Source organism: Lutra lutra, chromosome 16 (genome assembly GCF_902655055.1).
Source record: "Lutra lutra chromosome 16, mLutLut1.2, whole genome shotgun sequence".
NCBI lineage: Eukaryota > Metazoa > Chordata > Mammalia > Carnivora > Mustelidae > Lutra > Lutra lutra.
Window position 1 is genome coordinate 22323998 of NC_062293.1, and position 25589 is coordinate 22349586.

Sequence of the window (25589 nt, forward strand, 5' to 3'; positions counted from 1 at the left end):
ACACCCGCTCTCCTGGAGTCCTTATTTCATCTTTAAAAAAAAAGTAAAAACAAGAAAAGCACTCTGTACAAGGACTGATCTGGCGGCTTTGCTGCTCCCGTCTTCCAGGGCGCAGAGCTAGGTCTCAGGGACAGTCTCTGAATGGGCAGCTCTTGCTTAAGACTCTTCCTTAGAGCCTCCTCCCCTTCGAGGCCCAGCTTTCCCATGTCCTTCAATGTCAAAGATCTGGAATAAGTGAGCTGCTCCCTCAAGTGAGGAGACTGGCTGTGGCATCCATGGGACCGAAGAGTTGGCTGGGCAGGGCTCCAACGTCGCTCAAGACTCCCCAGTGCTGTCCCCTTGACCAACCAGGCTGAGCCCCTCTCTGGGATTTGGAGGAGGAAGTTTGGTTCCCAGTGCAGCAGGATGCCCTGGATTCAGGGCCAAGGGCCCATTTCCTGCCTCACCCCAACTTGGGCCAGAAGTCAGGCCTTCCCCACTCCCTGAGGGTTCAGCAGGGCCTCGGCAGACTTGGGACTTCTGGCTCACACTGGCACATCCAGGCCCAGGTACTCAGGGTTCTCTGCTGTAGGGGTCCCTTCAAAGGTGCTGGGTGGAGAGCCCCGCTCTGATGGGTCCTGGTCCCAGTAATAGAGGTTGTCAAAGGCTGGACTGAAGGCTGGAGGAGGGTGGGGCTGAGGGGCAGCCCTGCCCTGGGGTACCAAGTACTCAGGGTTCTCCACAGCACTCCCAAAGGCAAAAATGTCTTTGACAACCCCATTCTTGCCAGGGGAGAGAGTCTTGGGGGACAGAGTCTTGGGCCTTTCCAGAGTGGCACCGGCAGGTCGAGAAGGAGGCAGAGGGCCTTCTAGGGGCGAGGGGGGCTGCGGCCAAACCTCCGGCTGGTTCACGTATTCTGAAAGGGCAAGGCGAGGGGCGGGGGCTTGTTAGGGGAAGGAACCCATGAGTCCCTGTTGCTACCACTGCCCCCCACACTCCCAACTTCCTCCCGCACTTCCCTCCCAATCTCTCAGGTTGGGCCTGGATTCCATACCAGGCTGGGGGCTGCAGGTCAGGGGGACAACATAGCCATCAGTCTCTGGGGCCAGGGGTGCAGTAGGGTCCTCACTGTACCGCTGTAGAGGGCTGGGGTCCTGTGGGGGAAGGCTCTGCAGCCCCTTGGCTGCCCCCATTCCCAAGTCGCCATCAAACACGTCAGAGCCAGCCCCCTCTGAGGGTGCCCGTGGAGACTTTGGGGGCTCCTCCTCGGAGGGCTCCAGTCCCATTGTCAGCTCACCACCGCCACTCTGGAGACGAGAGGGGATTGTGATGGGGTTATTCATGGATATGGGATGGAGACTCCAAGGGAAGTGACAAGGTCATGGGAGATAAACAGGTCACCACTGGGGTTTGAAACAGTCACCGTGGAGAGAAAGAGGTCAAGGGCTGGAAGGCAGTAGGAGTCCTCAAGAATGGTGGGGTCTCCATGAGAGGTGATGGGGGGTGACATAGGAGAAAGGGACCCTAGTCCGTGGGGGAGGTAAGTACGCCCACCCACCACGGTGTGACCGAGCACACTGACCCTCGTGGACGAGCTGCGGTGCCTGCGGTGGGCCAGGCCCCCAGCACCTGGGGCAGGGTCGGGGCAGAAGAACCCCTGCCGGGGCACCAGGTACTCCTCAGCATCCACCAGGTCCCCCATGTCATCATCTTCCAGCAGCGAGCGGTAGAAGGTGCTGTCCAGTGGGCTGGCGGGGCCCAAGTCTTCATTCTGGGGAGGAGGGAGACAGCGTGGCGGCCTCTCCCTGGCCCCACGCACAGCCTCCCCGGGAAGGCTCGGGGAGGACAAGATCTGACAGATCCAGCAAGAGCTGGGCTCGGAGGCCTGGGACTGGAATCCTCTCCCTTCCCACCCTCTGCGGGTGAATGCTCTTCACTCACAGGCAGGGACTGAGGGGAAAGGCCCAGTACCTGGATGACCACGAAGCGCTGGGGGTCCCTGGCCATGCGGGAGAATTCGGCCACCAACTCCCGGAACCGTGGTCGACATTCAGAGTCTATCATCCAACCTGGGAGCAGCACGGAGCTCAGCATCTCAGTTCTGGCTGCAGCCTGTGTGCGGCCCAGCCCCACTCCCTCCCTCTCCAGTCTGATCTAGACACCCCCCACTTAGAGCCTGAGCCCTCGGGTGGTAGAGAAGAGGTCTCAGACTCAGGTCCTGAACTAGAGAATCCTCTGAGAATCTCTACTAGTTTCCCCTTTCTATGTTGCATGTAAGTCTCTAACTAGCTGGTCTTCTAGAGCTCCTCTGGCCTGGTACTGTAAAAGAGAAGCCCTTCCAAGGGCTCCTTTAACCATACTAGGGACCCTGCACTTGGTCCCCTCCCATCCCCCTTGGAGGCCCCTCCACCCAGGACCTCTCATCCCTCCTCCAGGCAGCTGGCACAGCTCAGCCACGCACATTTGACCATGATCATGTAGACGTCAATGGTGCAGATGGGGGGCTGGGGCAGCCGTTCCCCCTTTTCCAGCAGGTCAGGGATCTCCCGGGCTGGGATCCCATCGTAAGGTTTGGCCCCAAAAGTCATCAGTTCCCACACAGTCACACCTGGGGCAGAAATGGAGGTAGGGTTAGCGGTGGGGGGGCAGGAGGGCCTTTTAGTGCACTAAGCCCCAGAGGCTTTACCCAAGAGCCTAGCACCACGGGGGAAAGAAGGGAGGGGGGTACTGCCAAGGGGCAGAAGCCACCAAGCCTTTCCCTAGTCTCATCAAAGTGCATAGACCCTGGCAGCCCCCTTCTTCCCACCCACATTCATGCTAAGATGTCTCCATTCATTCTCCCATTGCTTCTCTCTTCCTCCCTCCATGCCCTCCACCCATGGGCCATGGATCCTTGTCCACCTCTCCTCCCAACCCTCCCGGCCACACACCATAGCTCCACACGTCACTCTGGTGGGTGAACCGCCGGCGGAGAATGGACTCCAGCGCCATCCACTTGATGGGCACCTGGGAGAGCAAAGAAGTTCTCAAACTAGGTGTGGTGGGGACATGGCTATTCTTAGAGTTCTCCCTAGGGCCAGACCCCACCCCACCTTGCCTCACTCTGCTCCCTCCTCTAACCTTGCCCCCATCCGCGTGGTACTCGGTCTCGTCAATGTCCAGCAACCGAGCCAGCCCAAAGTCTGTTATCTTGACATGGTTGGGACTCTTGACCAGCACGTTCCGGGCAGCCAGGTCCCTGTGCACCAGCCGAACGTCCTCCAAGTAGCTCATCCCCTGTGATCAGAGGCATCGCTGTGGACCCCACTTTGGCTTTGTATTCTCCCAAGAAACCTCCCCATCCTGGCCCTGTATGGAGAGAGAGGCTCGCCCTCAAAGACACCCGCAGAGCCCAGGCCCTCTAAGTGCGTACCTTAGCGATCTGCACACACCAGTTCAGCAGGTCCTGGGAGCCCAGGCGCCCACGGTGCTCTCGGACGTGGTCTAAGAGGCAGCCATAGGGCATAAGCTGTGTCACCAGCTGCACTGTGGATGTCAGGCAGATGCCCAGAAGGCGGGACACATATGGGGAGCCCACGCCAGCCATCACATATGCTTCCTGGTGGCAAGGATACACACTGAGAGGGGGTGGGAGACCACAGCCCCCCAACAACCACACACCCCTCTTGAGGGCCGAGGCATCACTGGGGACCCTCAGTCAATCCAGCCCCATCTGTCACAAACCAGAACCGTGGCCCACAGGCAGGAGGTTAAGAGTCGAGGTTTGGATGACCACAACATGTTTCCCCAAACCCCAGTGAACAGAGAGAGACCAGAGCCCAGACCTGCAGCCTGGGGTTCCCTCATGTACACCCGGCTGGAGAGGGTGGAGGGGCTTACGTCCAAGATTTCTTTGTTGGCTTTGGGAGATGTGTTTTCCCTCAACACTTTAATGGCCACTGGGATCTTCACATTTTCCCCATCAGGGATCCAGATGCCCTGCACAGAGAGAGGAGGACGTGAGAAGGAAGAGGGCACACCAGATCCAACCTGCAGTCATCCAGAAGGTCCTTACTTGTGTTCCCAATGCCCTCTCCACCCTGGGGCCAACCCCACTATTTAAATTCCGCCCTCCACTCCCTTTCCCCTTGTTCCAGCCTCCTACCAGACAGCAACCCTCCTCCACCCTGCTCTCCTGGCCACACCCCCACACAGCCGCTGGGACCACCCACCTCTGGGACCGCCCCCTCGGAACTTTGGCTCCACCCCTGACCTTGTAAACGGTGCCAAAGGCTCCGGATCCAAGCACTTTCACCTTCCTCAGTTCTGTCTCTTTCAGGATCCGCATCTGAGCCTGGTTGGGCATGGCTCCGCTAGGCGTCAGCGGCTCCACCAGCTGGGGTGAGGGTGGTGGCGCGTCAGTGACAGAGGCTGGACCGCAGACCCCAAGCCAACAGGGAGGCCCTCAGACAGCCTCACCTCGGTTTCCTGCAGCAGCCTTCGCATCGTGTACTTGCGGATCTTCTGCCGCCTTCGCTTGATTAGGATGCCGAGGACCAGCCCCACAAGCACGGCCAGCAGAATGCCCACCACAGCGGCAATAATGGACGTCACAGGGCTGAGGGCGGAAGCCAAGGATAGTGTTAGGGAGTGAGGAACAGGCTGGGCCGTGCAGAGATGATGGAGGGGAATTCTTCAAGGAGGGGTGAAGGAGATGCAGGTCACTAGTGTTTAGTAAGTAAGTCGGGGGGCACCAGGGAGGCTCAGGTCATGGTCTCAGGGTCCTGGGACCAAGCCCCCTGCCGGGCTCCAAGCTCAGTGTCAGGAATCAACTTGTTCCTCTACCTCTCTCCTGCTCATTCTCTCTCTCAAATAAATGAAAATCTTTTAAAAAGGCTGGGGAGGGGGCAGGGGGGGCCCCTGGGTGGCTCAGTGGGTTAAGCCTCTGCCTTCAGCTCAGGTCATGATCTCAGGGTCCTGGGATCAAGCCCTGCATCAGGCTCTCTGCTCAGCAGGAGCCTGCTTCCCTCTCTCTCTCTGTCTGCCTGCCTCTCTGCCTACTTGTGATCTCTCTGTCAAATAAATAAAAACCTTTAAAAAATAGATAAAAAATAAAAATAAAAAAGTGGGGGGAGTTGGAAGGACTACCCATGGACTCCATCCTCTCTTTCTCGCTTGGCTCCAACTGCCTTGGAGTGGTGGACACTTCTAGCCCTTTTTAACCCCATCTCCAAACTATGTGCCTGCCCATGGCTCTAGCCTAGGACTCTGAAACTTCCTGACAAAAATCATCAGAGAGCTGGTTAATGTGCCCAAGTCTGGAGCCCCACTGCCAGCAACTCTGACTGTGGTATGGGGCGGGGCCCAGGAATGCACACCCAGTGATTCTGGTGTTTGAGCCAAATTTTTCACCCATAGGTCTTGATTTTCCACACCCCCCAGCCTTGGTGCATTCCATTACTTCTGCCTGGACCACCATTTCTCCATAGGGTCATCGTTCCAGCCTCAGCTCATCCTGGGACAGATGAAGCTCCTGGGGGTTGACCCCCACCATCGCCACGCATGCCCCCCTCCCTTGTTTGGCCAAAGCCTGGCACACCACAGACCTCTCGCCAATGCTTGTTTCATGGACAAACAATTGCTGAGGACACACTCCGATCTGTTTTTGTCCCCAGAGTCTTTCCCAAAGCTCCCCACTGCCCAGAAATCAAGTCCAACCCTGTGGCCTAGTAGTGAAGGAAGGTCTATGCCCTAACCCGACTCAACTTCATCCCTTCCTCCCTTCTCTGTGCTCACTCAGTGGCCCACCATACCAGAACCTTCGAACTGAACACATCCTAGATGTTCCTGGCCCCTCCCCCACCGTGACACCTGATTGCCTTCTGCCTAATGCAAGTGACGTACCTGCCCCTGTTTCAAGGCGTGGCTCGAATGCCACCTCCTCCTTGAAGCCTCCCACCACCCGGTTACCCACCACCCGTTAAGACTTCATCATCCGCTCCGGGGCAGCTACACTCTCTTCTCAATCAACCTTTTATCCCAGGGGGTTGAATGCTGCCTGTGTCCCTTACGAGACATCTAGCTACTCAAGGGTAAGGAGATAGTGGCGGGGTCTTCGCCATCTTTTCCTGTTCCCCGCCCCCTAGGCATCCTAAGGAGGTCCTCCATCCACTCGTTGAAACAAACTGAAAGGAGAATCAACAGTGGGAGACTAGGCTAGGAAGGGACAGGTGTCAAGTCAGGAGACCCCCCCCCACAGCAGCAACCACCCACGGACTGGTAGGGGGTTGAGGGGCAGCATAGGGCGTGTCCCGGGGACTGGGCTGACCTGGCTCTCTGCTCGGCGGGGCAGCCCCTCTCGTCCAGATCCGCACAGCTGCAGGAGAGACAGTCCCATCAGCCAGGCTGGACACCACCTCCTGGGCTCACTCCAGCCTCACAACCATCCTGGGATGGCAGTGGCCAGGCCATTAACCCATCTGACAAAGGCAAAAACTGGACTCAAGGTCACCAGTGCTGTTCCTACCACCCCACAAGGAGATTCCCTCTCCGGCTTTGAACTCGAATTTCCTGCTCCCCTCCACCTCCCTGGAATTGGGAGGGTAGGAATTGAGGGGCACCCAAAGGAGCATCAAGTCCAAAAGTACGAGCACTTCTTCTGCAAAAGAATGCCAGGGGAGTGAACTGGCCCAACTTCTGCAGGGGACGGTTTGGTAACACCTAGGAAATCCTGTTTGTAACCCAGTGGTTCCACTTCTCGGGATAGACCCTAAATATGCCAACACCTGTACGCCAGGGGGCACGTGCAAGATGCTCACTGGTACACGGAGCTCAAGTGTAATAAACTACAATAGAAAGAAAAAGAAAAGAGCGAGCAAGACAAAAAAAGGAAAAAAACCAATAAATACTACTACATCTGTGCTGCAGATGTAGTAGTTAAAAAAAAAAATGGGGGGTAGACCTGTGTGCATTCACACGAAAGGACCCCAAGATACATAAACTGGGGGGGGCAGGAGGGAAGCAAAGTACAGAACAGTGTATAGAGCATGACCCCGTTTGCATTAACAGATGCGTGCACACAAACCTGACGGTGTAGCGAAGGAACTATATGAAACTGCGGTTCCTTGACCATTTCTGACCTACAAAAACAGCACTCTTACAGGACTCAACTACTATAAATGTAATATATATTTACGTGAATGTGTAGGGAAAAGCCTGGAAGGATGACAAACTGGAGTGAATCTGATGGTTCTTCCCGGGGGAGTGGAACAAAATGGCATGTTTGCTTTGCAGTATTTGTACTTTTATATTGCTGAACATGTTCAACGTAAGGATGTATTCATGGGTCTCACGTGTAACTAAAGAACTAAATGAAAAAAAATAGAATAGGGTAAATCACCATGTTAGGACATGGAAAAACATTGCAAGATTCTGTTAAGTGAAAAAAAAGCAGGGGCGGGACGTCTGGGTGGCTCAGTTGGTTGTAAGACTGCCTTCGGCTCAGGTCATGATCCCGGAGTTCCCGGATCGAGTCCCGCATAGGCTCCCAGCTCCACGGGGAGTCTGCTTCTCCCTCTGACCTTCTCCTTGCTCATGCTCTCTCTCATTGTCTCTTTCTCAAATAAATAAAATCTTTAAAAAAAAAAAAAAAAAAGGCAGGGGCACCTGGGTGGCTCAATCAGTTAAGCATCTGCCTTTGGCTCACATCATGATCCCAGGGTCCTGGGATCGAGCCCCGCATCGGGCTCTCTGCTGGACAGGGAGCCTGCTTCTCCCTCTCCCTCTGTCCTTTTGCATGTGCTCTCTCAAAAATAAAATAAATAAAAATCTTAAAAAAAAAAAAGAAAAGAGGGGCGCCTGGGTGGCTCAGTGGGTTAAAGCCTCTGCCTTCAGCTCAGGTCATGATCTCAGGGTCCTGGGATCAAGCCCTGCATCGGGCTCTCTGCTCGGCGGGGAGCCTGCTTCCTCCTCTCTCTCTGCCTGCCTCTATGCCTACCTGTGATCTCTATCTGTCAAATAAATAAATAAAATCTAAAAAAAAAAAAAAAAGAAAAGAAAAGAAAGTAATTTGCAAACAACATGTATGGTCTATGATCCCATTTTAGCAAAAAATAGTATGTTAGAATGTGCACAGATTAAAAACAGTAAGAGAATAATAATGTATATTAACAGTTTATCTATTATAATAACATGTTAGAATGTGAATAGATAAAAACAACTGAGAGTAATTATATATATTCAAACTCATTTAACATGGTATAATAGTAATTATGTTAGCATGTGCACAGGTAAAAACTGGAGAAAAACTATTACAAATTATTAACAGTGGGAATACAACTGCCAACAACATTCATTTATATTTCATGCTTTCATTAAAAAAATTTTTTTTAAAGATTTTATTCATTTATTTGACAGACAGAGATCACAAGTAGGCAGAGAGGCAGGCAGAGAGAGAGGAAGGGAAGCAGGCTCCCTGCTGAGCAGAGAGCCTGATGCGGGGCTCGATCCCAGGACTCCTGGATCATGACCTGAGCCGAAGGCAGAGGCTTTAACCCACTGAGCCACCCAGGCATGCCTCATTAAAAAATTTTTAACAGGGGCCCCGGGGGGCTCAGTCAGTTAAACATCTGCCTTCAGCTCAGGTCACGATCCCAGGGTCCTGGGATCGAGCCCCACATCGCATTCCTAGATCAGCAGGGAATCTCCTTCTCCCTCTGCCTCTCCCACCTGCTAGTACTCTCCTCTCTCTCTGTCTCTCTCTCTCAAATGAGTAAATAAAATCTTTAAAAAAAAATTTTTTTTTTTATAAGTGTTACTTTGGGGATTAGAAAAGAACAAAACAAAACAAAACAAAACAAAAAAAAAAAAGAAAAGAACAAAACAAACTAAGAGTCTCAGGATAAGCAAAGGCAGAGTTATCCCCCTTTTACAATAAGAGCCCCAGAAAGTCTCCTGGGACAAAGTGCTCCTTCCTGTAGAAAGGGCCTCAGACTCACGAGTGGGTGCAGTTGATGGGGCACGGCTGGCACGTGCCCTCCTCATCGGCGAACTTCCAAATGGGCATGAAGGAGAGGTCGGGTTTCACGCCACTGGGGCAGCGAGACACGCAGAAGGGATTGTCCTTGTAGTGGGCGCAGGCCACACACTGGTCAGCTTCCTGGGAGAGGAGGAAGGATTTGTAGGGGGCTGGCACCAACACCTCCTAGGGCAGCAGGACCTGGCCTATGTGTCCCCTTCATGCTTCCCACTCAACAGCATGTGCTCCCCCCCCCACCCCCTGCCCCGCTCCTGGGACAGCCCAGACCTGCTGCAGACCTGCTGGGTCTCCCGCCCCAGGTCTCAGGCTTCAGCCCCATAGGAGAGCCTATTACTAAGATAAAACAGCAAGTAACAGTAACTAATATGTAGCAAATCCTTCTGGTGCTTGAGCAGGGCACCAAGCCCTATTTTAAATTCATGCTTACTACTTTCCAGGGAGGTAGCTCCTCAAGTGATACTCATTTTACAAATGAAAAAACCAAGGCTGGAAGCAGGGCCTGCATCCAAATCCAGATAGTCTCACGCCTAAGCACATAGGTCTGACTGCCGTGGCACAACCACAGCCAAGCACATGGGCCTCCCTGGGCCACTTACGAGGTCCGAAGGGTCACGGGGTCTGCCACACAACTCCTGCAGTCCCCAGCGTCCCCAGCGTCCTCCACCCTGCCCTCATCCAGGTCTGAATTCCGAGCCCTCTCCTGGGACAGTTGAGCAGACTTGGCCTTGTTTCCCTCCTGTCCTCGCTTCCCTCCCCCTCAGCTCAAGCCCACTGGCAACTCACCGACCCAAAGCAGGTCACTGAGCCATTCTGCGGCCGACACTCGGAGTGGCACGGGAGACAGTACCTGTCCTTCACATACTCCCGGGGTAGCCTGACAGAGGGGGTGGCTGATAAGGGGGGTGTCTGGAAGGAGCCCCTGTGCCCTCTCCCTGGCCGCCCCCCTGCCCCGCCCCGCATACCCCTGCAGTACTCGGCATTCCTCCACGCACTCCTGGCCCCGAAGGAATTGGCTGCAGTTGACGCACTGGGTGGGCCCCGGACCCCAGCAGTGCCCATGGGCGCACAGCGGGTAGCAGGCCAGGCCCTCGCCCACTGCAGTGAGGAGGAAGGGGTCAGAGGGGACGCTCAAGGGAGGTTCCAGGTCCAAGTGACCCAGGGGAGGAGGCTGGGGGTGGTGGCCGTGACCCGGAGTGATGGGTACAGGTGCTGGGCAATGCAGGGGAGGGTGAGGGGACACAAAGAGCGGAGGTTCCAGGACCAGAGAGGAAAGGCAGGGACACCAAGGCGGTGTGGCAGGACCCAGCCAGAAGCCATGCCCAGGGGTCAAGCCAGCCAGAGCCGGTCAGGAATGGTGCGGCAGGGACAGGCAATCTGCACGAGCCCGAGATTGCTGCTGCTAGGCTCCCCCCCACCCGCCGGGGCACCCCTAGGTCCTGGCAGACGGGGAGCGCGCGGTGCCAGGCTCCCTGTCTTACCACACTCGGCCTCTGGCCGATTGGCGCTGTGGAGCAGGGCCTGGTGCGGGTTCCGGAAGAGCTGGTCCCAGGGCACCGTGTGTATGAAGCACAGGTGGGCGTTGCGGTGGATGAGGGCCAGCCCGCTGCCCAGTTCCCGCAGCGAGCGCAGCCCCAGCGAGCTGATGCCCAGCCCTCGCAGGGTCAGTGAGTAGGCGCCGCTGTGGGAGGACGGTTTGGCTGTACCACCGACCCTCCCTTGTCAGTAAGGGCTGCCCTCACCTCCCTCCTGTCCCCAGCACACTCGGCAAACTCCCGTGGAAGCTTTACTGCTGGAGTCCCCCGGGGAACGGGAGTGCCCACCACACCCACAGCCTCTCCTCGGGGCCCTGCTTCCCCGGTGCTCACTCATGCAGAACTCGTCCCCGGATGACTCGCAGGTTCTGGAAGAAACTGAGGTCAGGCAGGCTGTCTGGCCATGCTGAGATGTACAGGTAACCTGCAGGCACAAGGGGAGGCTAGGGGTGTGGGGACAGGAGGAGGACCCCCAACCCCATCCGAGCAGCATGCTGAGAGGCAAAGCCCACCTGTGATCTCCTCCAGAGCCTCAAACACTCTGAGCTGGTCAGGCTGGAGGGGGGCAGTGTTGGAGGCTGGGTCTCTAGAAGGAGGATTAGGAGAGGAGTCAGCACAGCCAGGAAGCAGGTGGGCATGACCCCCGGAGTTGGCCCAGCCCCCCCTCCCTTACCCCCCTCCATTAACGACTTCACTTAAACCCTTTGCCCATCAAGCCCGGCTGTTTTCATCCCAAGTTTCAAAGCCCAGGCCCTAGTTTGGCAGGGTCTGTCAAAACAGTATTTATATGCTTTGATCTAGAAATCCTACTTCTAGGAATGTGGCCTAGACAGACATTGGCTCCTGTTCCAGAGACACGTACAGCACAGAACTGTTTGTAAGAGCCAAAACTGAAAACGACCTAAATACCCATCAGGAAATACGGGAGCTGTTAAATATAAACCCCATCCACCCTGACTAGAGACGAAAACTAACATTTAAGAGCACTTAAAAAAAAAAAAAAGCACTTAGTATCTGCCAGGTACCGTTCTAACAGCACATGAATATTACTAACTCATTCACACGTTATAACCACCTTATGAGGGTGGGGCTATCCTTGCTCCCATTTTACAGATGAGAACATGAAGGTACAACAGACAAGTGATATGACCAGACTATGGGAGAGCCAGGTTCCAAACCCAGGCCACCTGGCTCCTCAGCCCCGGCTCTCGCCTGCACCTGGTCCCCAGGTGTCGAAAGCACGAGCCAGCCCAACACGAAGGGCCATGGCCAACTCTCCAGGGCAAGAGGCAGACAAGGCCCACAGTGAGCTTCCACTTTAAGTCAACCTCCTCAACAAAATTACTACAGCTATGTTTCTCTGCGTGTGTCCACAGATGGAGAACTGGTCTAGGAGAACCCACGCAAGCTGTCAGCAGTGGTTTCCTCTGGAACGGGGAACAGAGCTGCAGGAAGGGTTAAAGGGAATTTTTTTTTTCTCTTTTTTTAACACATATTCTTAAGGAAGTCTCATTCATATGTAATAAAATGCACAATTTTAATGTTCGCTTGGAGAAGTTCCAACAAATACATTCACTCATGTATCCACGACCCCAACTGATACACGGAATGCTGCCCATCACCCCAGAAATTTCTCTCCTGTCCCTTTTCCAGCACCCCCCCCAACCCTGGGGATGACCACCGTTCTGATTTCTATTATCACAGGGCGGTTCTGAGTATTCTAGAGCCTCACGTGAAGGGAATCGTGCCATGGGGCCTCTCTCTTGCCTGGCTTATTTTGCAGGACATAAGAGTCCTGAGGTCTGTCTATGCTGTCAAATCTACCAGTGTGTACTTTTGTCTCTTTTTATCACTGAGAATTCCAGTGTTTAGATATACCACCATCTATTAACTCCTTCACCTTCTGAGAGCCATTTGCATTATTCCCAGCTGGGGGCTATATGAATAAAGCCACTACAAACTCAAGGAGAATTTTACTTTGAATGGCTGGACGGCCATACAAGTGCATGTTTGCGGACAACACATCATTGATGAGAACAAGCCTCCCCCTCAACCCACCCACCACCACCCAGTCCCCGTACCCTCTGGCCTCCCACCTCTGTCTTGCAGCATCTCCCAGAGAGGCTGCCACTTCTGGGGGCTCAGGATTTGGTGACCGATCTCAGACCACTGGGCCTGCCCAGCACTTCGCAGATCCTTACCCCTCAAAGCTTTCTGGCAGAAACGCCAGGCTCCCAAAGATCTTCTTGCAGCCGGCAAACTCTTGGATGTTGGCGCTGGTGACCGCCCTCACCTCCCGCAAGTGCTCCATGCCCAGGCCATAGCACACTGTGAGGAGGGGCAGGGGTGAGGGGGGGCCATCCTGGCCCCCACACGGAGCATCAGGGCCTCTACCTGCGGGGCCCCGCCCACAGTCTGCACCCCACCCCCTGGCCCTGGGGCCACATACCCCCTCACACATTGACAGGAGATATGGGGGAACGTGTGGGGCTGATGCACAGAGGGCCAGGACAGAGGCAGTGGAAGGAAAGGACTGGGTCCCAAGAGGGTCTAAAGAGGGTCGGGATGGCGGGCAACACCGAGCTGGGTGTGCAGAGGGACAGGAAGTGCAGCCTGGCTCAGGGTATGGCCAGCAGTCACCTCGGGCACAGGGCTTGCTGCATTTCTCACACCGCTGCGTTCCGTCCTCAGCCGTCACCTCTTGGTTGTTCAGGGGACAGACCAAGGTGCAGGATCCCACATCCGTTGACAGGTAATTGTCTGAGGAGAGGGAGACCGTGGGTCCGGGTGCCCTGGCCCTTCATGCCGCACCATGAGCAATGTCCCCGTGCCCACAGAGTACACAGGATCGACCAATACTGAAATGCCCTTACTATGTGTCTGTGCACTTGACCTTCATTTACACCTCACAGCAACCCTATGTGATGGGCACTTAAGTAGACTCCCCTTTTGCCAAGAGGGAACCAAAGCAGTTTTATGTAAATTACTCAAGGTCTTCATGCTATATATACTAAGTGGAGAAGCCAGGACTTGAGCACAGTCCGGCTCTGCATTCACTCTGACCTACCAGGGCGAGGTCACGGCCAGGACACGAGAGCCCACTCCTGTCGCCCACGATGGGAAGAAAGAGGGCCCTACGTCCAAGGTCAGTCCCTGAATGCACATCAATAAATAGGGAAGCTTTTAAAAGAAACTCGGACCAATCTAGACTACTGAATAAAAATCAGCAGTTAGGAGTGCTTAGTATGTGCCAGGCCCTGTTGTAAGAGCTTTACAAATATTAACTTATTCAGGGGCGCCGGGTGGCTCAGTCAGTTAAGCGTCCAACTCTTCATTTGTGCTCAGGTCATGATCTCTGGGTCCTGAGACCAGCCCTTATTAGGCTCTGCACTCAATAAGGAGTCTACTTGAGATTCTCTCCCTCTGCCCCTCCCCCTGCAATCTCTCTCTCTCTAAAAATAAATAAATGAATCTTTTAAAAATATAAGAACTGGGGTGTCTGGGTGGCTCAGTGGATTAAAGCCTCTGCCTTCAGCTCAGGTCATGATCCCAGGGTACTGGGATCAAGCCCGCATCAGGCTCTCTGCTCAGCAGGGAGCCTGCTTCCCTTCCTCTCTCTGCCTGCCTCTCTGCCTACTTGTGATCTCTCTGTGTCAAATAAATAAATAAATAAAAATCTTAAAAAAAAAAAAATATATATATATATATAAGAACTGGGAGCCTGGGTGGCTCAGTGGGTTGGGCCTCTGCCTTTGGCTCGGGTCGTGATCTCAGAGTCCTGGGATCAGGCCCCACATCAGGCTCTCTGCTCAGCAGGGAGCCTGCTTCCCCCTCCCCCTCTTCCTGCCTCTCTGCCTACTTATGATCTCTCTTGCTGTCAAATAAATAAATAAAAATTTAAAAATAAATAAATAAATAAAAATAAAATCTTTTTAAAAAATAATAAAAATATAAGAACTCGTTCAAATGTTATAATCACCTTACAAGGGTGGGGCTATCATTCCCATTTCACAGATGAGAACACAAAGGTACAGTGGGCAGGTCACATGACTAGAATATGGGAGAGCTAGGTTTCAAACCCAGGCGGCCCGGCTCCTCAGCCTGGGCTTTTGGTTGCACCTGAGCTCCCACTTACATAAACCAGCAAACCAGCCCCCCTCCAAGCAAAATTACGAAATGACATTTCTCCCTGGCACTCACAGGGACAGGCGGTCACACAGCTGGCTCCGAAGGTGTACCGGCCCTCAGGGTTGGGCATGGATTCGAAGGTGTCTGTGTTGTAGGTGACCAGGGCTGGACAGTGCAGCTCACAGATGCCACTGTGGTTGAAGTGAAGGCAGGCCTGGGGGGGCGGGGGGTGGGTGAACAAGAGGGACAGGCAGCTGGTGGTCACTGGGCTGCTCTTCCCTGGTGTTCAAGGGGCAAAAGGGCCGCAGCCAGTGGGGCGCCCCTGGCCTTGCGCCCACCCTGGGCCCCCATGGGCACGTACCAGGCAGTCCGAGTGCTTGGGGCCCGTGCAGCCAGCTGCACACTGCTCGTGGCAGCAGTCCGTGGGTTTCGGGCCCTTGCATCGGGCACAGCCGCCAGCACAGACGGTTCGCGTCACTGTCAGACAAGGGGCAGGATGAGGCCTGGACAGTTCCCCACCGGGCACCAAACCCTCCCCAGCATCACGACCTCCCACTCCAGGGAAGACACTGAGGCCTGGTAGCCCCCGCCCCGCCCCATGTCCCCTTTCCTCCACTCAGCCCCCTGCCCCCCAGATTCTGGGCCTAAGACTCACAGCTCTGACAGTCCCCGGAACTTGCTCCCCAGCAGTGGGGGTCTTTACAAGCTGGAGAACAGGGCTGGCCTAGGGAGAGAAACAGAGAGACAGAGATCAGAAGATAAAATACACAACAAGGGAATGACTTGGCAGGAACCAAGGACCTGAGGCACACTCTAAAAGCAGAGGGAGGCAGGACAGAGAGCCACAGAGATGAAGAGACACGGAGAGACGGTAGGAGGGGAATGGGGCAGAACAAGGAAATGGGCAGTGTTAGCGCAGGGCTCGGATGGTGGGTGCAAGCCAGGAGTCTGGGGTCTCCGGGCTGCCCGAGAAAGAGCGGAAGTGTCAGGCAGGGAGGGAGGAGCATGGCTTACAGGCCCGAGAGCGGTTGGTGTCTATCAGCGTGAGGGCCAGCTGGTTGTTCTTGTGGAAGATGTCCTTCCACAGGATCGTGTCCTGGTGGCAGAGCTGTGGGTTCCGCTGAATCAAGACCCCGCCCTTCAGGATCTCTGCAGGGTGAGCGATGATTAGCACCTTCCTTTCCTGCCTGCCACCTTCTGCCTTCCCATGGGGCCCTCCTGGCTTCTTTAGAGGGGAGCAGGCCTCTTAAACCCGCCCCACAGAGAAGACACCAGCATCTTCTGGCTCTACCAGCCCCACCCCCACCCCTGCTCCACATACACATGAACAACCTGAGATCCAGGGAGGGGTGGGCTGTCCATGACCTGGTCCAGATGTCCACGTCACTCTCTCCCATCCTCCCACCTCTACCCCCTGGGCACACTGCTTCATGGTTAGGAGAGACTCTGGAGCCTGAAACCCAGCCACATCACTAACTAGCTATGTAACCTTGAGCAAGTCACCCATCCACTATAAACCTTTCTGTTTTCTCACCTGTAAAAAGAGCCTAATATTGATGCTTCCTTACAAGATAGCACCAAGATGGGATCCTGCGTGCAAAATAACCAGCCACAGAGTCTGGGATATTGTCAGCTCCAAGGCTGCCACATACAGTTACACAGGTTGGTCACTGCACGTGGTTACTTGGCCAAGAAGTGGAGAAACCCCAGCCTGTATCCTCATTACCAAACTGTGCAGGCTCATACAAGCCGTGACTTCCCGGAAGAAGGGAAACCTTTTTCTGATCTTCACCAAGGCACCTTCCTTAGCTCTACCTGCATCCATCCTGAAGGGATTCGAGTTCTAATTCACCCACAGCCTCCCATGGCTAGCAGTGGCCCCCACCAGCTCCCAACATCAATGAGAAGGTATTGGTGACAGTGATGACCACCTGTGAGGCTTCGAAGCTGCAGCTCCCGCAGCCCTTCTGGGGCAGCCCCTGCCACAGAGGGGCCCCCCTCGGGCGGATCTCCATTGTCCAGCACGGCCAGGGCATAGTGATCCTCAAAGAGCTGGGTGCCCCGCACGATTCGGAGCCTCTGCAGCGGGACCTGTCTCACTTGGCTGTGAGCGATGAGCACGTAGCCCTGCACCTCCTGGATATCCTGGGAGGGAAGAGGGTCACGGGGCTGAGGCAGGCCTGGGCCCTGGAACACTATCAGTCCCCCAAGACCCCCTCAGAGTTACCAAGGGCTTGGGATCTGGGGCCAAGCCCCCCTCCACTGAGAAGTCCAGTTCTCTCAGGCATAAAGACCAAGGCCCCTCTCCACCTCCCCAAGTCAGATTCTTGTAGGGTCAAGACGGTGCGTGGAGCACTTTTGAACTGAGAGCAAGTGTCCCACCCGCTCTGCATCTCAACTTCCTCGGCCATGAAAGGAAAAGACCTGCGTGAGAGGATGTCTGTGATTTGATCCCGCATCACGCACATGGCCCCAATCTAGGTCACAGTGGCCACAACCCAGCAGGCTGGTTCCCGCTCTCTCCCCTGTTCGTGACGCTTTCACACACATTTCCCATTTGATAGTTTCCCAGAGGGGAGTCTATGCCTCTTACTGCTTCCAAAGCCAAGGACCAAGACCACACTTGCATAGCTTGTCAGTAGCTGAACAGGGACCTAGAACACACATCTCCCAGCTGCCCGCTCGCCACTCCAGGCAGGGCAGGGACAGTGGCTGGGGCAGGGGGACAGGGGGAAGGGATCATGCTGGCAAGAGAGCAAAAAATTTTAGCACAGAAGCGAGTCCATTCCACCCCGAGATGTCCGTGGCCTGCCATGTCATAGAGAGGGAGTCAACCAGTCTTACAGCAGAAGAGACAGGGGGCAGACATCAGAAAGGACTTCCCAGTTAAGGAACCGCAACGAGAGCGGAAACAGACGGCACCCTCTTCTCCCAGCCACTTATTGGCATAGGGCTCCGCTCAGCTGGAAGCAGGGCCTGGCTGGGTCACCCAGGGGCCTTACCTGCAGGAAGGACAGGCTGGCATTGGCAGGCAGGTAGGTGAGCTCCAGGTTACCCTGCACCACTTGACAGGCCTGGTAGAGGTGGCGGAGCATATCCAGGTGGGTCTCGGGACTGGCTGGGAGCCGCAGCTTCATGTCTGTGCCGGTGCACACTGGCGGGAGGGAGGGCATCGGTCAGAAGGCGCTGCCCAGGGACTTCTGCAGCCTGGCCCCTCCTCCACACCCACCCCCCCCGACTCGTGCCATCTAGGACGGTGAGAAAGTACAAGCAAAGGATCCCTCTTCCCCATGTCCCTTGCACCTGCAGGAGGCACAACTGCAAAAGAAGGTTTGCAAGTTTGGGAAGAGGAGGGAAATCCAAGGAGAGACCCCTTCTAACGTGTCCCATCCAGAGGGGGCCCCCACTGTGCCAGGCCTGGGGAGCCTGCCTGCCTGATCCAGGGTGTTGGCTGGCAAAGAAAGCCTCCCTTTGTCCCAAAGGCCCGACCCATGGCCAAGGGGTAAAAATCCCCCTAGAGAGGCCATGATGAATCATGCATCTTCTGGGTACCCCCTGCCCCTCTCCCAAGCAAACAAACTCAGGGCACTCTCCGCACCCCATTCCAATACCACCCACATGCCAACCTCTTGGCAAGGGATATCCACCCCCACAATGCCACCCAGGAAGTCGGGTAGAGTCACAGCTGGGGCATGGGGACCCCTAGAGGCCTGGTCACTGCAGGGACCTCTGGAATTCCCCCAGCCAAAAAAAGGAGTATCAGACCCCCAACAATGGGCATCCGGACCCAGGCCACAGACCTTGGGCCTGGACGATGCCTCCTCTGACGGCTCCCGTGCTGGCACTTCACCCTTGCCACCTCCTCAGGGCAAGGCTCCAGAACCAGCTGGCAGAGTCTATGCCACGAAACGCCTGCCGCAAGGGCACTACGTCAGCCCTGCCTACCTGCCCGGTGCCAGCCACCAGCCAAGGGGCGTCGAGCCGAACTGCCTCCCCAGCCCCCCTGGGCCCCCCACAGGGTGTCCCTGAGCCCGGAAGGGCCTACGAAGCCCAGGGATCTAAAAGGAAAGCCACCCATGGTGAGGGGCTACTGTGGACAACCTCTGGCTGCGTGCCTGCCGGCAGGGGGGAGAGTAAAGTGCCCAGTTGAACTCGTTTTTCTGCTCTGGTGAGAAGATGAATCACCTAGCTCGTCTTGCCCAGGAGGGTGTGCCGGGGTTGGGGGCGAGGTGGGCGGAGGGCACCCCCAGAGACACAGCCCACAGGTGCCTGAGCCGCCTCAATTCCTGTGGGCCGCCACCCCACCTCCCCCAGCCTACAGGGGACAGTGGTGGCAGACTCCAAGGTCTGACAGCAGGGCTCCTGCTCTCCCAGCAACGTGGAGCCTGAAGTCCAGTCCTGGGGACCTGGGCGTAACAAAAGATCCCTCTGCCTCCCAAAAGCTGGGAAGAGGCTGGTGGGGCAAGCCCCTGGGGTTCCCGCCTGGGCCTGTGGGCCATGAGTCGACAGTCTACCAGTAAAAGCCAGTGTGATCTCTTCTCCCACCCCTGGGACAGAGAGGGAAGGAAGCAGAAGAAGGAGGAAGGGGAGGGCCCAGAAATAGAACTCAAGGGTCCCTCCCTCCAGACTCCCAAGAGAAACAGGAGCTGGGGATGGCAGAACAGGCCCAAAATAACGCCCGCTTTGAGGACCTCCCGGGGCCTCAGCAGCCTCAGCTGCTCTGTAGGCACAGCTGTCTTTCGGCCCAGACCCCAAAGCTCTGGCCCAAGCCCGGGACAGGGACAAACAGAGCTGGGGCAGAGGCTGTCTCCACCCCCTGAGGCCCTCTGCCACCTCTAAGGGACACCAACTGTGGCAACCAGGCAATAGGAAAACATCAACAATGGGAACACCCAGGGCAGGGACATTAACTGAGCACCTACTGTATGCGGGCAGGCCCTCTGGGCGGAGTTTCATAACATCCTCCAGAGGCTGGGACTGCAAACTCTATCTCCCGAAGAAAGCTGAGGCAGACAGGGCTAACTCTCCTGAGATCATCAAGCTTATAAGCAACAAAGGCAGGATTTGAACTTGAGTCTGACTTTAGATCCTACATTCTTCACTGGACACGGACAAATTCCCCCGCAATGCCCGGTGCAAAGGGAAAGACACACCAATTCAGTTGATGCCACTGATAAACACGATAGGCTCTGGGCAGGAAAGGGGGGCTGGGCTGAGCTGAGGACCAAAGAGTGGTAGCCCCGCCCCACTAGTGAGTTTGTTTGTGGCTGATTTGAGTCTAAGATTCTTTAAGTATTTGCAACAGGTGGTAAAATTGGTATGGAGACCTACTCTCTCCCAGGGAGCTGGAGGCTGGCGGGCAAGCTGACATGAAGCCAAGAAGGGGCTCTTGTCACCTCCCCTACCTCTCTGACTCCTTCCCCTTCACCAGGAAGCTCAGCCCCTCCCACCCACTCCCCTTCTCCTCACCAATCTCCTCCTCTCCAGTCCTCACCAGTCCCCATATCCACCCAGCCTCCACTGACTTTCTGGAGGAGGACGGTGGGAAGTCCTGTTCTACAGAGGGGCTCTGTGTCTCCAGGACACCTGACCTTCAGGAGCCCCGATCTCCAGCTCTCTGGTGCAGCACAATGAGGCAGGACCAGCCCAACACCAGGTAAGAGTTTGCTGGATGGACGACAGATGGATGGATGGGTGGGTGGAAGGAAGGAAGGAAGGAATCCAATCAAGAACTTCCAAACCAAAAGGATCAGTTGAAGCAGTAGTGTCCATCCCTCTGCTCAAAGGCCGTTCAGGGGGCACCTGGGTGGCTCAGTGGATTGAGCCGCTGCCTTCGGCTGGGGTCGTGATCTCAGGGTCCTGAGATCGAGTCCCGCATCGGGCTCTCTGCTCAGCGGGGAGCCTGCTTCCCTCTCTCTCTCTGCCTGCCTCTCTGTCTACTTGTGATCTCTCTCTGTCAAATAAGTAAATAAAATATTTAAAAAATAAATAAGTAAATAAATAAAAAATTTAAAAAGGCCGTTCAGGGTCCTTCATATCCCCTCCGGCTGGACCTCAGTGTCAAGGTTCGGTCCGCACCGTGGGGATGCTCTCAAGAGGGCTCTTTCCTCCCCACCACACTTCAGCCCCAGATGCTCACCAGCAAGAGATACTTCCTTTGGTTTCCATGACACTACCTGCACACCCAAAGCTCACCTCCCCCAGACCCAAAGGGTAAAAGCCCATTCTACAGATGCCCAGAACTCACCCACCACATACACCTGGTGTATCAAAGCCGGTATCAGACTAGGGCCTGGTCTCAGGGTCATTAAACCAGAACTCTAACTGGGCTGCTCGTGTGTGACCCTGAGCAAGTCCCTAGACCTCTGGGGCAGAGTCCACATCAGGTTCATCTCTAGGCCCAGCAGTGCCTGTGATTTTGCAGGCACTCTCAATGAATATTTAGTGACCTGAACTTGGCTGTAAGGATGGGATAATAAAACAATAACAACTCTTACTCTCTGCAGAGAAGTTAAATGAGAGTTAAATGAGATAATGAATCAAAAAGCAGTCTGTAAACACAACAAGGCTTTGTAAACAGAACTGTGTAGACAACACAAACATTGGCTATCATAATTCTCCCACTCCTGGAGAGCACACACCCCTCGTGCCCAGGGGTGGGGAAGAAAGGTGGCCCCAGCAGGAGATGGAGGTCTTCCCACGGGCAGAGACATTGTGGTGGTGGGGATCTCTTTCCAGATCATTTCAGCACCCGGGGGTGCGCACAACTACCTGGGACCTCCTCCAGCCGCCTCCCCCCCCAGCCCCTTACTGGCTCCTCATGCTTCCACTCCAGCTGTCCCATAACCCTGCAGGCCCCCCTGGCTTTTGCCCTGTCCCTGCTCTCAGCCCCTTGCCATGCCCGGGGGGCGCGAGAGGAAGGCAGGCATGGGCAGGACAGGGAGGGAGAGGACCTCGGTGGGGCCCAGCTAACTCCCCTTTCTATAGCCTAGATAAAGGACGTCTTCGCCAGAATTACAGAATAGCACCTCTACCCCAGTCTGGCTACCGGGCAGCCCCTGAGGCTTTACTCACCCCATTCCTGTGGAATAGGATAAAACTTCACCCAACTCTTTTTTTTTTTTTTAAGATTTTATTTATTTATTTGTCAGAGAGAGAGAGAGAGAGAGTGAGCACAGACAGAGTGGCAGGCAGAGGCAGAGGGAGAAGCAGGCTCCCCACAGAACAAGGAGCCCGATGTGGGACTCGATCCCAGGACGCTGGGATCATGACCTGAGCCGAAGGCAGCTGCTTAACCAACTGAGCCACCCAGGCGTCCCTTCACCCAACTCTTAATGCTTCCTCATTAGACATTATTATTGGGTCTAGACATGTTTGGGTCTCTCGGAAGCCATGGATAAGTCACTTCACTTTTTTTGAACCGTGTGCACCCACTTCATGGGATTGTTGCAGAGATTAAATGAAACGTGGAAAAGAACCTGGCACATAGGTAGCACACTGCACTTTTTCTTTTCTTTTTTTTTTTTTAATTTAAGGCAAGAGACGTTCATATAGCAGGAGTATGGGTAATTCCAAACCAAGAGAAAATAAAAGGTGCCTTTGTATTTGGTTGCCCTGTATTTTCCCTTTTTCCATTTTCCATTTCATTCTAGCTTTTCATTGTTTTTTTTTTTCTCCTTGAACACCTTAAAATGTAGTTACTTTCCCCAAGTATAGTAAAAAGGAAGTTGTTGGAAGAATCGTTTGGGAATTAAAAATACGAGCTCCGCAAGATAAGAAGTCTGTGTTTACTACACTTGACAAAACTTTGACCTCTAAGAATGAATCCTACAGGCACCTGAATGGCTCAGTCAGTCAAGTGCCTGACTCTTGATTTCTGCTCAGGTCAAGATCTCAGGGTTGTTAGACTGAGCCCTCACGTGGGGGGGCGGGGGGGGGTTGGCACTTAGCAGGGCGTCTGCTTGAGAGTCTCTCTCTCCCTCTCTGCCCCTCCCTCTCCCCACCCTTTCTCAGAAATAAATAAATATTTAGGAATGGATCCTGGCAAAATCCTGACCCTCCGGTCCTCTCCATCTCCTTTCCTTCAAATTCCTGCCCTAGCCCTCAGCCCTGCCGTACAACAGGAACACTGGAGGCAGCTGGGCACAGCTCTGCTGCCGCCACCATTTTCTGCCCGACACGCCCATCATCTGTCTTTGCACCCAGCAGCGCAGATGGAGGGGTGAGATCGACCTGAGGAGGCCCCAGTTGTCCGTGGGAGAACCGAGGCCTCAGATCAGTAGCAACCCAGGCCACCCCCACATGCTCAATGCACAGGCCCAGGGGAGGGAGGCAGCAGCTCGGTCTGACCACACAGCCCAGCCTCACCCATCCCAGCGGAAGGTCAGGGCTGAAGACACCCGCCTGGGAAACAGGGAGAAGGACGGGCTCCCAGGAAAGCGGAGCCTCCTCCCTGAGAGAGAAGGTGTGGGGCCACCTCTCCTTGTTTACAGCAGATCTGGCCCAGCACTGTGAGGGCAGAGTTCAGCTAAGTCCCCAAGCCAGCAGGGAGACTACTGTTTGGCAACACAAAAGCCCAGACACACAAACACACATGCCACACAACCCAGGAACACCCTGGGACAAAACCCCTCAGATAACACAGCAGTGCTCAGCGCCCCGGGGGCAACACACAGACAGGATGACACCCACCCCTTCTCCAGACTCCCTGACCAATGGAGACCACCCGCTACCCCACAACACTCTTATTTTGTTTCGCCTGCTGCAACCCAGGGATGCAGGGAGCAGTCTCCACCATTGTTCAAGGCTGACCGATACAGGGACTTCCAATGAGTGCTTGCGGGTCACACTGTCCGGGATCCAGTCTTGGACCCACCACTTCCTTGATGCTATTTAACCTCTTTAAGCCCGGGTTTTCACCTGGAAACCGGAATACCAGCAGGTCTCCTCTTGTAGGGTCGGTCTGAGGATTTAAAGGAAGGAATGCACGCCAACCGCCATGCACCACGCCTGGCATAAAGTGTCTTTCCAACCCACCTCAGCTTTACCTGTCAGTGCATCTAGACGGACAAAGTGGGGCAAAACCCACACTGCCCCCACCACCGCCCTTCCCCACACGCAGCATGAAGGACGACCCAGCACCGGGCTTACCCCCGTCTGGCTGTATTTCTTCAACTTTCCTTCTCCACCCCACCCCCCACAACTGCCCAGGAATCCCTCGCTTGGAACTCTAGCACTTTTGTGCCCCAGACCAGGAAACCCACCACCACCCGTCCGTGGTCCATGCTCTCCAAAAGTCACAAAGCCACAGTCCCTGAGCTGGCCCTAAAGAAACTCCCTCCAAACAAACGTCTCCCCCTCCCCCCACCTCAGACTCCAGCGTGAGGCAACCCTGCAGTCGGACCCGCCACCCTCTCCGGCCCGGCTCCTGCCGGACAGGTTGTTTTCCCTACCACCACCACCCCCCTCCACACCCCGATCCTGCCTGAAGCTGGAGCAACTAAACCCTACCCGCTGCGGGCAGGGGGCGGGGAGGGGGCAGGGGGAGGGGCAGCCGCAGGGACCCCCGAGGAATCCAGCCCAGTCCAGTCTGGAGGCGGAGGCTGCCAACTGGAAAGGCTTTGAGAAAGTTTGAAGGGGCTCCAGAAAGGGGAAAAACACACACACACATGCCCCATGCAGTACAACCCTTTGAGGGCAAACTTTCTGAACAATTTCAGAGAACTTTTCTGACAAGTTCCCAGAGCTTTGGCGGAGTCTGGAAAGCGCCAGGCTCTGGACCGGGACGTCCCTCGGGCGTCCTCGCCCCCTGCCCCACCTTCCCGGGGACCCCCCCTCCCCGCCCCCGCCGGCTGCCCGCCGCGCCGGGACCGTCCGAAACCGCCGATCGGCGAGTTCGCGTGGCCCCCCTCTGCCCCCCGCCTTGCCCGGAGACTTCGGCGTGGAGCCCCGGGCTGCAGGGTCGCGTCTCCGCTCCGCGCCCTCCCCTCACCAGACCCACCTTGGGTGCCCACGACTCCGGAGGGCAGGAGGGCGAGCAGGAGCCCCCAGCGGCACCAGGCCGCCAGCTCCATGGTGCTCACTGCGGCTCCGGCCCCATGGCTCGGGCTGGACCGGGCGGCGAAGGGCCGGGCGGCTGCCTGGGTCTCTGCTCGGCTCCCGGGGCTCGACGCAGGGCACTCTCAGCTCCACAACTTCATTCTTGTACTTCCTCAAGGCAGCCCTCCTCCTCCACCTCCTTCGCCTCCCGTGATTGGGAGCGAGCGCGCTCCCGGCTCGCCCCCCCACCCCCGCCACCGCATTCCAGCGAGTCCCTGGGAGTGGCAACTCCCAGCTTCACTTTCTCCCTCGGCGCGCAGGCCTGGGGTGCGCCCCTCCCGGCGCCCGGACGCCGGGGTCGCCTGCGCACTTCTCGCGCCTTCCCACGGAGAACCCTAAAGCGGGGGACGGCGATCGCCCCACCCCCCGACACACACTCCGGGGGGAGTCCAGGGCAAATGCTTCAGCCTGCCATCCTTAACGTTCCTTGAAGTCGCAGGTTTCACCGCAGACGTTCCCGGCAAGTTCGCATCCTACTCCATCCTGTGCCTATTTAAAAAAAATATATCCAATAATGGTTCTCCTACCACATCCTCAAATCAAATTGATAGTAAAGGGGATGGGTGGGTTGTGTTTAACTCGTGGCCTCCGGGACTCCCTGGCATACCTTCTCGAATCTTTTGGGCATCTCTTCTAGGCTGAAAAGCACAGTTTTAATACGGGGTCTACAAGTTTGGAGGAGAGTCAAATTGAGGCGCATCCAACTTAATCTTTCGAAGAACATTCCTCTGTTGGTTTTAGGGGGACACTGGGCACCCAATCCATGCAAAGTTCTTTTTCTGTCCTTTGCATTTTACTAGCGTGTCCAATTCTGCCTCCCCACTCTGCATTCCATC

At 55.6% G+C, this 25589-nt stretch overlaps 1 protein-coding gene across 1 annotated transcript; it reads right to left on the bottom strand.

Annotated features, from left to right (window-relative positions):
* Nucleotides 1-35: 35 nt before the first annotated feature.
* ERBB2 (erb-b2 receptor tyrosine kinase 2) lies at nucleotides 36-24951 on the bottom strand. The gene is made up of 27 exons (XM_047707280.1): nucleotides 24656-24951; nucleotides 17658-17809; nucleotides 16587-16800; nucleotides 15670-15804; nucleotides 15311-15379; nucleotides 15017-15132; nucleotides 14728-14869; nucleotides 13168-13287; nucleotides 12729-12855; nucleotides 11040-11113; nucleotides 10861-10951; nucleotides 10474-10673; nucleotides 9958-10090; nucleotides 9779-9869; nucleotides 8955-9115; nucleotides 6287-6334; nucleotides 4438-4576; nucleotides 4232-4354; nucleotides 3859-3957; nucleotides 3392-3577; nucleotides 3100-3255; nucleotides 2910-2985; nucleotides 2441-2587; nucleotides 1951-2048; nucleotides 1562-1750; nucleotides 1034-1286; nucleotides 36-895 (listed from the first exon to the last, which is right to left on the bottom strand). Exons 1-27 carry the CDS (start codon nucleotides 24726-24728, stop codon nucleotides 525-527), a joined length of 3783 nt encoding a protein of 1260 aa, XP_047563236.1. The 5' UTR covers nucleotides 24729-24951; the 3' UTR covers nucleotides 36-524.
* Nucleotides 24952-25589: the final 638 nt, after the last annotated feature.

Excerpts from the sequence above, each read along its gene's own strand:
- ERBB2 (XM_047707280.1), bottom strand. The coding sequence starts at position 24,728 with ATGGAGCTGGCGGCCTGGTGCCGCTGGGGGCTCCTGCTCGCCCTCCTG. Across the intron at positions 16,801-17,657 it reads CCAGCCTGTCCTTCCTGCAG|GATATCCAGGAGGTGCAGGG; the intron begins GTAAGGCCCCTG and ends CTTCCCTCCCAG. Across the intron at positions 2,986-3,099 it reads ACCACGCGGATGGGGGCAAG|GTGCCCATCAAGTGGATGGC; the intron begins GTTAGAGGAGGG and ends TTGCTCTCCCAG.